Source organism: Solanum dulcamara, chromosome 4 (assembly GCF_947179165.1).
Source record: "Solanum dulcamara chromosome 4, daSolDulc1.2, whole genome shotgun sequence".
NCBI lineage: Eukaryota > Viridiplantae > Streptophyta > Magnoliopsida > Solanales > Solanaceae > Solanum > Solanum dulcamara.
Window position 1 is genome coordinate 25038037 of NC_077240.1, and position 12647 is coordinate 25050683.

The 12647-nt window shown below is 34.4% G+C and overlaps 2 protein-coding genes across 2 annotated transcripts; one reads left to right on the plus strand and one right to left on the minus strand.

Annotated features, from left to right (window-relative positions):
- Positions 1 to 215: 215 nt before the first annotated feature.
- Positions 216 to 3259, plus strand: LOC129887085 (uncharacterized). The gene is made up of 7 exons (XM_055962040.1): positions 216 to 691; positions 836 to 935; positions 1707 to 1802; positions 1890 to 1942; positions 2252 to 2300; positions 2518 to 2565; positions 2735 to 3259. The coding sequence occupies exons 1-7, from the start codon at positions 372 to 374 to the stop codon at positions 2825 to 2827; spliced, it is 759 nt and encodes a 252-aa protein (XP_055818015.1). The 5' UTR covers positions 216 to 371; the 3' UTR covers positions 2828 to 3259.
- A 165-nt stretch (positions 3260 to 3424) lies between these two features.
- LOC129887084 (probable protein phosphatase 2C 47) lies at positions 3425 to 7651 on the minus strand. Its single transcript, XM_055962039.1, has 4 exons — positions 7272 to 7651; positions 5008 to 5181; positions 4690 to 4925; positions 3425 to 4254 (listed from the first exon to the last, which is right to left on the minus strand). Exons 1-4 carry the CDS (start codon positions 7347 to 7349, stop codon positions 3684 to 3686), a joined length of 1059 nt encoding a protein of 352 aa, XP_055818014.1. The 5' UTR covers positions 7350 to 7651; the 3' UTR covers positions 3425 to 3683.
- Between the last annotated feature and the right edge of the window lie 4996 nt (positions 7652 to 12647).

Sequence of the window (12647 nt, forward strand, 5' to 3'; positions counted from 1 at the left end):
TCGTAATTATCGATTTCTATATCTTTTCACTTAATATCACATCTCGAATAAATTATAAATAAATTATATCTTATCTAATCATCTGCTTCTTTAATCTCCGATTGAAAATATGTGGTGCAAAGGTATGGGACCCAACTAAAAAAGTAGAATTGATTGTTCAAAGTAACTTAATCTATAGAAAATTGTGTAGCAAAGATGAACCATAATTTTGAGCAATCAACTCTGCATAATACTTCCAACAAGAAAAAGAAGCGTCACATTTTTCTTGAAATAAAGAAGCGAATATCTGATTGATTAAAAATAATTAATTAAATAAAAAAAGATTGAATCCGTGGTGGTCCAAATCACAAATCGAGTGGCGTGGTTGCCATATGGCAATTCCTATCTTTTCGTCTTCCACTCTCCGCCAAATGTCTGCAACCGCCGCCGTACCTGCTTCAACTACCATGCCCGCCGCTGCAACTTCTGCTTCCGCCTCCTCCTCTTCCGCCGGTCACTTATTCAATCTCAATCACAATAAGCTCATTGTTTCGCTTAATGGCAGAAGAAAGTCAATTAGTGCATCCTCCTCCTCCTTCATCAGCTCATACCGATTCAACTTCAGCATTTCTAGATCCTCTCGGAGGATCTCTTACCCTTCTTCCTTCAGGATCAGACCGCTCTCTCCTGTCATGGAATGGCAAGATTGCACGTACGTTTACATCTTCTTTTGTATCCAGTTACTTGTTTAGAGCTGAGATTTTGGTTCGACTTTATGATTTACTTGCCAATTATGTGGTTGTTGAGTGGTATTTGCAATCTAATTGTGAGAATTTTTTATTTTTGATGAATTCAGGGTCAAAATGGAAGTAGATGTGCCCGTTTCAGTGGCTTATAAGTGCTATGCTGATCGTGAGGCCATTCCTGAATGGATGCCTTTTATTTCAACTGTAAAGGTATGCAGTGCCATGTTATCTCCGTGGTCATTTGAGCTTAGCCGAAGAGTCATTCAAATGTTCAATTATATTACCTTCTCTTTGCAATTAAACTGTTAAGACTGCACGACTGTTGGTTTAAGTATGGTGTTCTTAGCTGTTTTCTTGGAACGATGCATTTCAGTATTACTCCGTTGCTCATTTTATATGACCTTGTTTGACTGGATGCAAAATTATAGTACCACAAGTAAACTAGTAGTCGGGAAAGAAAATATTAGAATAATGATTGGAAGTGTTGATGTATACAGTTAGAAATTAGTCTGCTAGACTCTAAAATTGAGTTCAAATGAATTAACACTCTCGAATATTATAAGGGGAATGATGTTACACATTTTGAGGAGTTCTAAAATGGGAAGAGTGTCATATAAATTGAATGGAGTAAATATTACCTTCTCTCTTACAATTTCTTCCCAGGATGTTAGTGAGTATTTTTTCCATATTGCTGGGTAGTCTGCTGGTGTCCTGCATCCTGAATTACTTCTCGATGTCATCTCGACTATCTCTTCGTCTGTCTCATTGTGTACTTCACTTAATGAGTATCATTGGTGAATTTTTGATTTGCACTTTGGATATGAAGAAACCACTCACCAAAAACAATTGAAGTCGAATGCAGATGTATTGACTTTTAGGGGTCTACATTCTAGTTCTTGATTATTCAGACATCCATTATACAGCTCATCTCACCTTCTGAATCTCATTCGAAGGGAACTTGATGTTAGACTCTCTTGCCAGATTTTGGAGGATAAGCCTGACTTATCAAGATGGTCGCTGAAGTATAAAGCTTTCGGGCAGGATATTGAATATTCATGGCTTGCTCGAAATATGCAGGTAAAATCCCCCTTCAGTAAGCACTTCCCTGATTATGTTTCTTTGATCCTACACCTCAGCTACTCAGTTTTTTGTTTTGTTTTACAGCCTACTCCAAACCAGAAGATCCACTGGAGATCTCTGGAGGGACTTTCTAACAGGTAGTGTGTATCCTAGTTTCTTTTTGGTTGATTCTCAACAGACCATATGACTGTGAACTGTATCATTATACTGAAAGTCATGAAGAGTTTTTTCTTCCATCAGACCAATAGGCCATAGATAATAAAACCATGTTGCTTTGGCTCTGGTGGTATAATATTTCTGGTCAATATCTCAGTGAGGCAGTTGGCAACTACAAAATAGCTTGAAATATAATGTTTTCTGATCAATTCTATGAGTGAAAAATCATTATTCTCAGCATATTGAAACTAGTCATCCGTTTTATGATGAATTCCTTATTCAAATTGCAGGGGAGCTGTGCGATTTTTCCCCAAAGGCCCATCATCCTGCATCATAGAAGTGAGAATTTTACCTGAAACATAACGACTTGGTCCTCTTCCTTTTAGACTTGAACTTATCTTTTATTAAATATTAATTTCTACAACAAATACTTATGGGATAATCTTGGAAGATCCAAATGTAGAAAGGGGTAAACAATGTTTTGGTGTTGACAGAATTTGCTCTATCCTTTTGTTCTTTGACTGCTCAATATTGACTAGTGCTTCTTGTTTTTCAGCTAACAGTTTCATATGAAGTGCCTCAACTGTTGGTTCCAGTGGCATCAGTAAGCACTCGTAACTCCTATATCAGAAGTTGTAATTCACTTTAGTTTTAGAAGTATACAATCATTTCAACTTTGCTTTTGGATAAAATCATCTCAAATAATGAGATTGCAGAAGTATGATTTTCAAGCTTCACTTTATAATACATTTCCCTTTTCATCTATTGTCCAGGCATTGAAACCATTTCTTGAAAACCTGCTGTCACAAGGGTTGGAACGCTTTGCAACATTTGCTAAGAGCTACTCAGCTGACACACCTAAATGATGTATAAACTAAATTCATGCCAATAATGGCTCCGTCACTTGCTTTTTACATCGGGGTTAGAAGCAAATTGTACAATTATGGTGGACGGACTTTTAAAGGTGCAAAAGATGAACTCAATTCTTAGATATTGTACTGAATATAAAACCATTTAGAAAGTAACTGTATTTGAGGAGCCAAAGCAGTAGTTAGGCTATTTGAAACTGGGAAATATGCCCAGAAACATGCTGGTTATATGCTGGGAGAGAATTCCAAGAGCCAAGGTGCTATAACCTCCATTGGTCCTATGGCGGGCAGTAATCATCTTAGCTGCAATCTATGGCTAGTCAGCTAGGAACAAGCAGTTTTTACTTCATATCATGGTCTTACAGATCAACTAGATGCATGGTTGTTCATTGTTTATTGCTTGAGCAAAATTGCAGACTTTAGTCTTGACAGCTCCCTATTCATATCATATTACAGCAGACTGAACCCTTCCTAACATGGATAAAGAGATGCCAATATTTTCTTTGATTGTTGTTCAACGAGAATTGCAAAGGACGGCAATTCCCGCATTATCTTAGTTAAAATCACTTCACTAGCACCATAAAGGAATAGGCCTGTTGCAATCTAGTTATTATAAGGAGAAAAAAGTACCAAGTGTTCACTCTGTACAACTAATAGAATGAGTTACATAAACACGGCCATACGCTAAGAGCCATAATAAACTAAAAGTCAGTGTAGCTCTCCACTCACCAACGAATTGTATGTACATACATCCACCCGAATACAACAGAAAGAAAAGAAGATATCACTACCAAAACTATAGCTGCTCTTTATTCTGCCCTAACGTGGCAGCTGCAAACAGCTTGCACCGCCATCAATGGCTCCCATTGTTATCTAACCAGCTCTGCAAGCTATACAAGGCTTCTGCAGAGAAGCTGCAGCTCCTTAATCTCCTTTGACGCATTGGTGATAGCTCTTGATGATCAGGGGAAGTAAAGCATACAATAATTACTGTGAGATTGTCAAATGTATTGAGCCGCAAGGCCTCCATGACAAGGTCCTTAGCACACTGTTCAGGATCATCATGCCGTCTTAGTCCTCGACGCACTAGACTAACTGCTTGTTGACTAGACATGACATCCCAGATTCCATCACAAGCAATAATAAGGAATTCATCATCCTCCGTCAGAACTATCTGTCGAAATTCTGGCTCTGCAATCAGAGGAGAGGCAGAGCCACGAGGCAGCTTCATATCCCAGTCTCCCAAGGCCCTGGTCACTGATAGTATACCATTCAGGTAGCCATCATCAATAAATCCACCCAACTCTTCAACACGACTCCTCTCTGATGTATAATTTGGTCTATGGTCTTGAGACATGTCAATTGCCTCTCCGTTACGGCAAAGGACTGCTCGGCAGTCTCCTGCATTTGCCACCATTAATAACCTAAAACACAACAGTATCATTTAGATAACAAGAATACAAATATATGCACAAAGCTATGCAAATGTTACATTGAGCAACCAAGTCAACTCTAATGCTCACTCCCCTAGCAACTTTGTTGTAAAATCAATATTTACGGTACAAAACTTGGTTAAACAAACTTTAGCAAATTCATATACACGGACCATTTTCTCTCTTCTCATATATCAAGCAGCATCCTTAGGGAAGGCATAAGTAACTTATGACATGTACTTGGTTGGTTGGACAATTCAATACCATTAGCTGTGAAAGGAGTGTCGAAAGATATAGTCAAGGACATAAAAGGCTCGGAAGAAGAGACAAAAAGTAACATAACTATGCGTGTGAGTACATCATGACCATTTTTCTACAGGACGGATAAGTCGTTAATTGGTGCATCACAACGAATCACGATCTTACCTTCCCAACACAAGAGCAGTCAGTGCAGTGGTTCCAGAAGAACTGCTAACACTGCAGTCATCAGCTAAAGCAAGGTCAGCCAGAAGAAACCCTTTCCTGAGAGAGCTCTCCACCCCTTCTAGAAATGCATCATCAACTTCTGAAGTCTCTGGAAAATTGGTGTCTGAAAATAATAATCTGAGTACATTTTTTCTCACATAAGCTGCAGCTTCCGGTCCTCCATGACCATCAAATACCTATAAAACTAAATGTTAGACAAGCTTTGCCTTTGAAAATGCACAGGGACAAATAAGACACATGCAAATAACCAACAGTTACCCCATAGAAAGCACTGGGCTTCGGAAACTTCATGAGTGAGCCAAGATGTGCAGATAGATCGTCTATCCTTATATGTTCGTCTTCCATGAACCTACGTGGGCCAGTATCAGCAAAGCTACCTGAGCGAATGCTAGGAATGAATTGCAATATTGTTGTCTCTGGGGATTTGACATTCTGAAAGAGAGATCCGTCAGACTAACTTTAGACACCACCAAGAAAAAGAAAAACTGCCACCAATTAAATTTATAATTTTGGCAGGGGAGAGTTAACATTGAGCAAAAGGCACATCAGCTGAATATACTCAATTTTGAAAACCCAATAAGGAAGGAGTTTGCACATGAATTCGTCTCCTGTCTTTAAGATGGTAAATTAGATAAAAAGATGTTCAACTGGTCAACGTCTTTTTTCACAAGTGAGAGGTAACAGAGCAGTAATCTAGCATGATTTATCAGGTTAACTACTTCTAATGGTAACACTTCAATGATACATTTGCTTTTCAAAAGCAAACGACTTCATCCCAAACATCTGAATTCTCAAACTTTTCAAAGTGTTTGTCAGTTTGTCAATCTAGGTAGAAGCTTAAAATATCTTAGCATGAGCATAACCAAAAATGAAAAAGGAACTGAAAAGGTTACAAATTTAAGAAAAAAACCTCATTTTTCATTAATTTCCCTAATTTGTTCCAAACCATCTACTCTAATTGCTACTATCCGGGTGGTGTTTACTTAATCATGGATAACTTTTCAGTTCATGGACATGGAACAAATTTGGATTTCCCTGCTTAGCTTGATATGCTAATTCATTTGCTAAGGTAGGTTTTTATCCATCTATATACTTAAAGTACCTTTGATTGAATTAATAGTTTTTCTTTTAAAGTAGTATAATTACTAAGAAAACATAATTGGAATTTCATTTTCTCTTAGTTAAGTTGGTTAAAGACTTACTATTAAAAGCTTATTTGAATTTGTTCTTCAAAAGAGAACAGGTGAAGTACTGCAACACATCACCCCCTCCCCAGCAAAAAGAAGAAGAAAGAAAGTGAATCTGTCCACCTCCTTGCCCCGCCTTCAAATCCCCTCTTTGTCATCCTCTTTCTTCAAACATAGCCACATGCCAGCCAAATAAAACTACCAGGTTACCACAACTCACATCAGACAAGAAGAAGAGTTAGTTTATTTGGTTGGGACTCTTCGGAGACTCAACTAGTTCTCAACTATTCAGACTACCTTAACAAATGCTATAAATAGTATATTGCAAAGGCCGATTAACCTCGGCATTTCCGGTCTACATTGGTCAATGGCCATTTTCCATCAGCAAACACTTTCAATGTGGCTGGTTACACAGATGCACCTACAGATTCATTCTAAATATAAAAGTGGATGCATCTTCTCTGACTACCAAGAGATACATTACACTGTTTGTGTTAATGGGATCCTCCAGAGTTTTGTATGGAATATTTTTGCCTGAGCATCACGCTTACATTATTAACTATACTTAGAAATAGCCCTTAACTATAAAACCCTCAAGCTTATCTCATTTTCTTGAACCCGTTTATGGAAAGAAAAGACGAGGTAAGCAAGGGCCCTTAAACCATTTCCCTTAGATAGTTGCCAATCATGACACCTACTCAGGGAACCATAAAACTCTCAAGCTTAACAAAAAGCACTTGCAGAAAATTTCCTTTTTCAGACTAGTTCTATCTTCAGACTTACCTTAACCCTTGTTCTGCTCATGTAATGATACTTGTCCAATACTTAATGAACTCCTATGGTTTATCATAATTGACGAGTCTTAAAAGTAGATAACACCAATAGCTTCAAACAAGCTAATGTCATAAGTAAATACATTCTCGGAGGTCATGCTTAGAACATAGTCCATTATAATATCCATTCTGATGCAGCAAATAAGCTTATATAAGTTGTTGAAACCCTAATATTCATATGTTTGATTGATTAGATTGTGGCAAAACGATATAACAACACACTAGCTGAGCTAATATAGTTAAGTTTTAAAGGGTATCATCCTTTTCTCCTTTAAAGCTCAGAGATGAAATCAAGATCCATCACGCAATTGGACAAATGCATCGATTCCCTAATTTTCCAAAGACTAAAAGGGACCTGAAGATACTAAAAAGGTAAAATATGAAGATCCATAAAAACAAACACAAACTCAGAAAACAATTCAATCAAACAATCAACTACATCTCAATTCCAAAGCTTTTCTTCAAAGAAGGGCAACTAACAAAGAAAAAAAAAAAGACTTACCAAATCAGAACAACAGGGGACATCCAAAACAGGGATGGTGTGTTGAAGTTGAACCATAACCTCAGCTTCAGCTCCCATATTTAGCAGATTACAACAAAATCGAAACACAAAAAAGAAAACTGAAAATTGGGCGATGGAAACTGAAAATACTTCGTTATTCTTTGATGGGTGTGGCTAAAGATTCGATTTTTTTGTGAAAAGAACAAGATTCTAGGACTTTCTTGGGAATTCAAACAAAAATCTTGATAAGCTGGATTTCAACTGCTGTATATAGAAAATCCCTGCGTGTGAGAAACAGCTGTAAAAAAGTCGTGGGGACGGTGGACGCGTGTACTCTGTAGCCAAAATGGTTTTCTTCAAATCCTAATGAACCTTCGATGACAATTAAGCGGTAGGTTTGACCTTTTTTTGGGGATATTTATCCCCCAATCAGTATATGTAGTTTTTTTTTTTTGGAAAAAAAACAAAATTTAAATTTAGTAATTGAAAACCCAAAAAAAAATAGTATTGTATAATTATATTTCAACTATAACTAACAAAATAAATGAGAGGTAATATTTTCTTCCGAATTTTACGCTTCAAAATATGTCTCCTAAAATAGTAATGCATTAGTTAAAATAGTAGTAATACATTTATCTTTCTTTGTATTCTATCTTCTTTTTCTATTTTCCTTTGTTTGATTGAAAGAAAATAAGTGGGCATGATTAAAATTAAAACCCAATTTGAATCGGTTTAAAAGTTGGTCAAATCTACTTTTAAGTCAGTTTTTAACTTGTGAAAATGTTTGACAAATATAAAAACAATTTAAAGTAAGTTAAAATAACTTAAAATAAAAACTAAAAGTAGATCTCCCATGCTTTTTATTTTTTGACTTAAAAGTTATTTAAGTTTAACTTTTTTATTTTTGACTTAAAAGCTACTTTTTAAAGCCAATCCAAACTGGTCCTAAATAACATATCTGAACGATGTTAGTATGTTTGAATTGACTTAAAAGTTGGTCAAAGAAGCTTTTAAGTATATTTGACAAATAAAAAAAATATTTAAAATAAGTTAAAAAATTTACAAAAAGAAATCAAAAGTTAAAAGTTGATCTCCCATTTTCTTTGACTTAAGGTCAATTCAAACGGATTCTAACAAAGATCGAAGGTGTTCAGACCTAAAACAAATTGCAAGATAATATGGATGTTCCTTTCTTGAATTCCTTTTTCCCTACCTCCATGGCTCCATCTTATCCCCTAACCCCTTTAGTCAACATTTGCATGCTTCAAATTGACTATAAATAGCTAACTAATTTGCAAAGAGCAATACATTGAGATAAAAAATAATTCTCTCTTCTCTTTCTATCTTTTTTTCTTGTCTTTTGCTTATTCTTCTTATAATTTAATTACCTTCATAACACGTTATCAACACGAAACTTTAATTTTCTCAAAACAAATTAACTTCTATATTAAATATATCTACTGAAGAAATTTAATTTTTGTTGTCTTTGTTATTTCTAAATTAATTTCTATCTTAGTTTTTATCATGTCAAATTTATTAAAATTTGAGTTTGTTGTACTTGACATTATCACAAAAAATTATTTGTCATGGATATTTGATGCTGAAATTCACCTTGATGTTAAAAGTCTTGGTGATACTATTAAACCAGAAAATAAAACATCAAGCCAAGATAAAGCAAATGCCATGATTTTTCTCTGTCATCATATTCATAAAGGATTAAAAACTGAAAATTTAATTGTAAAAGACCCTCTTGAATTATGGACAAATTTGAAGAATCGATATCACCACCTAAAACTTACGGTGTTACCAAAAGCTCGATATGACTGGATACACCTTGGATTTCAAGAATTTAAAACTGTGACAGAGTATAATTCTGCTATTCACAAGGTAAGTTCCATGTTAAATTTATGTGGAGATACTATCACTGATGATGACTTACTTGAGAAAACTTTTTCCATTTTCACGCTTTAAATATGCTGCTACAACAACAATAACATGAAAAGGGGTTTAAGAAATATTCTGAATTAATTACATGTCTACTTGTGGCCGAACAGAATAATACTTTGCTGATGAAAAATCATGAAGCCCGTCTCACTAGGTCTGCTCCATTCCCTGAAGTGAATGTTGTAGCAACACATAATTAGTCTGAATCAAGATAAAATAATTATCGCGACCACGGCCGTGGTAGAGGACGAAACAATTATCGTCATCATGATGGAAATAAAATGAGAACAATAAAGTTTCTCAAAATAATCCTTCCAGAGATAAATTCAATATTTGCCATCGGTGTGGTATAAAGAGTCATTGGGCATGTGAATGTCGTATGCCCGATCATTTTGTAAAACTTTATCAAGCCTCTTTCAAAAGAAGAGATAATAATGTGGAGGCACACTTGAATTTTTGAAATGATGATAATGAAGCAACTCCCTCAAATAAATATGAAGATATTTAGGCAAATCTTGCTTATAAAGATGATGATTTTGAAGATCTACCAAATATTACTCATTTGGAAATTGAAGACTTTATGAATATTGACTGAAAAATTGATCATCTAACTGGGGATAAATATTATAAAAATAATTATTGTTTTCCTGTTATGTTTGATATTTTGTCGTCATTTGTAAAAATATTTTTTAATGTAGTGCAATTTCTTAAAGTTTCTAATATTGTTAGTTTTTTATGTTCTTATAATGTATCTTTTTGTTTATGAAGAATATGCAAATTCCTTAGTCATCACTTGGATTCAAAATTAATTATGATGATATGTATCTTATTGATAGTGTCACAACACACACTATTTTAAGAGATAAGAAATATTTCTCTTGTTTTATTATGAAAGAAGTTAATGTTAATACAATATCTGGTAGCATAAGATTAATTGAAGAGTCCGAAAAAGCTAAAGTTGAACTTATCGGAGGAACAAATTTAACATTAATGAAACATTATATTGTAGTAAGTCTCAAAGAAACTTATTAAGTTTTAAAGACATTCGTCAAATTGGTTATTATATTGAGACTACAAATGATGAAAAGAATGAATATCTTTACATTATTACAATGATGTCGGACAAGAAGTTTATACTTGAAAATTTACCCACTCTTTTATCTGGCTTACACTTCACAAGTATTAGCATGGTTGAAACACATGCCATAGTAAACCTTTTGATTTTATTATTTAGCATGACCGGTTGGGCCAATCCGGTTCTAATATGATGCGCAAAATAATTGAGAGTTCACATAAACACTCTTTGAAGAACCAAAAGATTCTTCAGTTTAAAGAATTTTCATGTGCTGCATGTTCTCAAGGCAAATTGATTACTAGACCATCAGTAATCAAAGTGAGAATTGAATCCCCAATATTTATGGAACGTATACAAGGTGATATATGCGGGCTTATTCACCCATCATGTGGATCATTTAAATATTATATGGTTTTAATAGATGCATCTACAAGATGGTCATATATGTGCTTATTATCAACTCGTACTATGACATTTGCCAGATTACTTGCTCAAATAATTAAGTTAAGAGCACAATTTTCAGATTATGCAATAAAGACAATTCGTCTTGATAATGTTGATGAGTTCACATCTCAGACATTTAATAATTATTGTTTGTCCACTGGATAACAGTTGAGCATCCGGTTGCTCATGTTCATACTCAAAATGGTCTAGCGAAATCATTGATTAAACGTCTTCAATTAATTGCTAGACCAATGCTTATGAGAATAAAAGTTTCCATTTTATTATGGGGTCATGTTATTTTGCATGCAACAAGTCTTGTGCGGATCAGACCCACAAGTTATCATAAAGTCTTCCCATTATAATTGGCTTTTGGTCAGGAGCCGAACATTTTTCATTTTAGAATATTTGGATGTACAGTATATGTTTCAATTGCCTCATCATAACGCACAAAGATAGGACCCCAAAGACGATTGGGGATATATATTGGGTATGAATCTCCTTCTATCATAAAATATTTGAAAGCTATGACTATAGATTTATTTATTGCAGGATTTCTTGATTGTCATTTTGATGAATCAGTATACCCAGCATTGGGGGGAGAAAATAAGCAGTTGAAAAAGAAAATAGTTTGGAATGCATTATCACTGTCTCATTTAGATCTTCGTACAAATACATGTGAACTGGAAGTTCAAAAGATAATGCATTTGCAAAATATTGCAAATCAACTGCCAATGCATTCATTGATCAATCAAGAGTTACTGAATCTAATATTTCAGCTGCTAATGCTCCAATTCGAGTCGATATCTCAGTAGGATAATTAATTAATGCAAATGAGTCTAAAACACATTTAAAATGTGGTTGACCGATTGGTTCTAAAGATAAATATCCTTGAAAAAGAAAAGAAGCAAACAATCAAGATGGTCATGATATGAAAGAACCTTCTCAAGAAGAGCGAGGAGACATAACAATTGATAAAAATTTGGAAGAGGTTAAGGTGCCTGAAAATGATGAAGAAATTTTAATAAATTATGTCTCATCAGAAAAAATATAGAACCAAAATAATGTAATTGACGACAATAGTTTTGCTTATAATGTTGCTATTGAAATAATGCAACAAAATGGGGATCTTGAATCAAATTCTGTCGATGAATGTAGACAGAGGAATGATTGGCCAAAATGGAAAGATGTAATTCAAGTTAAATTAGTTTCGCTTGACAAACGCGAAGTTGTTGGACTGATAGTCCAAACACCTGAAGATATAAAATCAGGGGATTTCAAATGGGTCTTTGTGCGAAAACGAAATGAGAAAAATGAAGTCGTAAGATATAAAACACGATTTGTGGCACAAGAATTTTCGCAAAGACCTGACATTGATTATATGGAAACATATTCTCTTGTGGTGGATGCAATCACTTTCAGATATCTTATAAATCTGACAGTTCATAAAAAAATAGCATGCATCTGATGGATGTCGTTACAACCTGTTTATATGGCTCTCAGGATAATGATATTTCTATGAAAATTTTTGAAGATTTTAAAATACCTAAAATATATAAAGATTCTCAGAAAACTTGTTCAATAAAACTTCAAAAATCTCTATGTGGGTTGAAACAATCAGGGTGAATGTGATACAATCGTCTTAGCGAATATTTGCTAAAAGAAAGATATAAAAATGATCCAATTTGCCCTTGTGTATTTAGTAAAAGGTTTGGATCTATATTTGTTATAATAGTCGTATATGTTGATGATTTGAATATTATCGAAACTCTTGAAGAACTTTTAAAGACAATAAAATGTTTGAAGAAGGAATTTGAAATGAAAGACCTTGAAAAGATAAAATTTTGTCATGGTCTACAAATTGAACATTTTGCAAATGGGATATTTATCTATCAATCAAATATACAGAAAATAGT

Excerpts from the sequence above, each read along its gene's own strand:
- LOC129887085 (XM_055962040.1), top strand. The coding sequence starts at position 372 with ATGGCAATTCCTATCTTTTCGTCTTCCACTCTCCGCCAAATGTCTGCA. Across the intron at positions 692-835 it reads ATGGAATGGCAAGATTGCAC|GGTCAAAATGGAAGTAGATG; the intron begins GTACGTTTACAT and ends TGATGAATTCAG. Across the intron at positions 2,566-2,734 it reads TGTTGGTTCCAGTGGCATCA|GCATTGAAACCATTTCTTGA; the intron begins GTAAGCACTCGT and ends TCTATTGTCCAG.
- LOC129887084 (XM_055962039.1), bottom strand. The coding sequence starts at position 7,349 with ATGGGAGCTGAAGCTGAGGTTATGGTTCAACTTCAACACACCATCCCT. Across the intron at positions 5,182-7,271 it reads TCCCCTGTTGTTCTGATTTG|AATGTCAAATCCCCAGAGAC; the intron begins GTAAGTCTTTTT and ends TCTCTCTTTCAG. Across the intron at positions 4,255-4,689 it reads ACTGCTCTTGTGTTGGGAAG|GTTATTAATGGTGGCAAATG; the intron begins GTAAGATCGTGA and ends GTTGTGTTTTAG.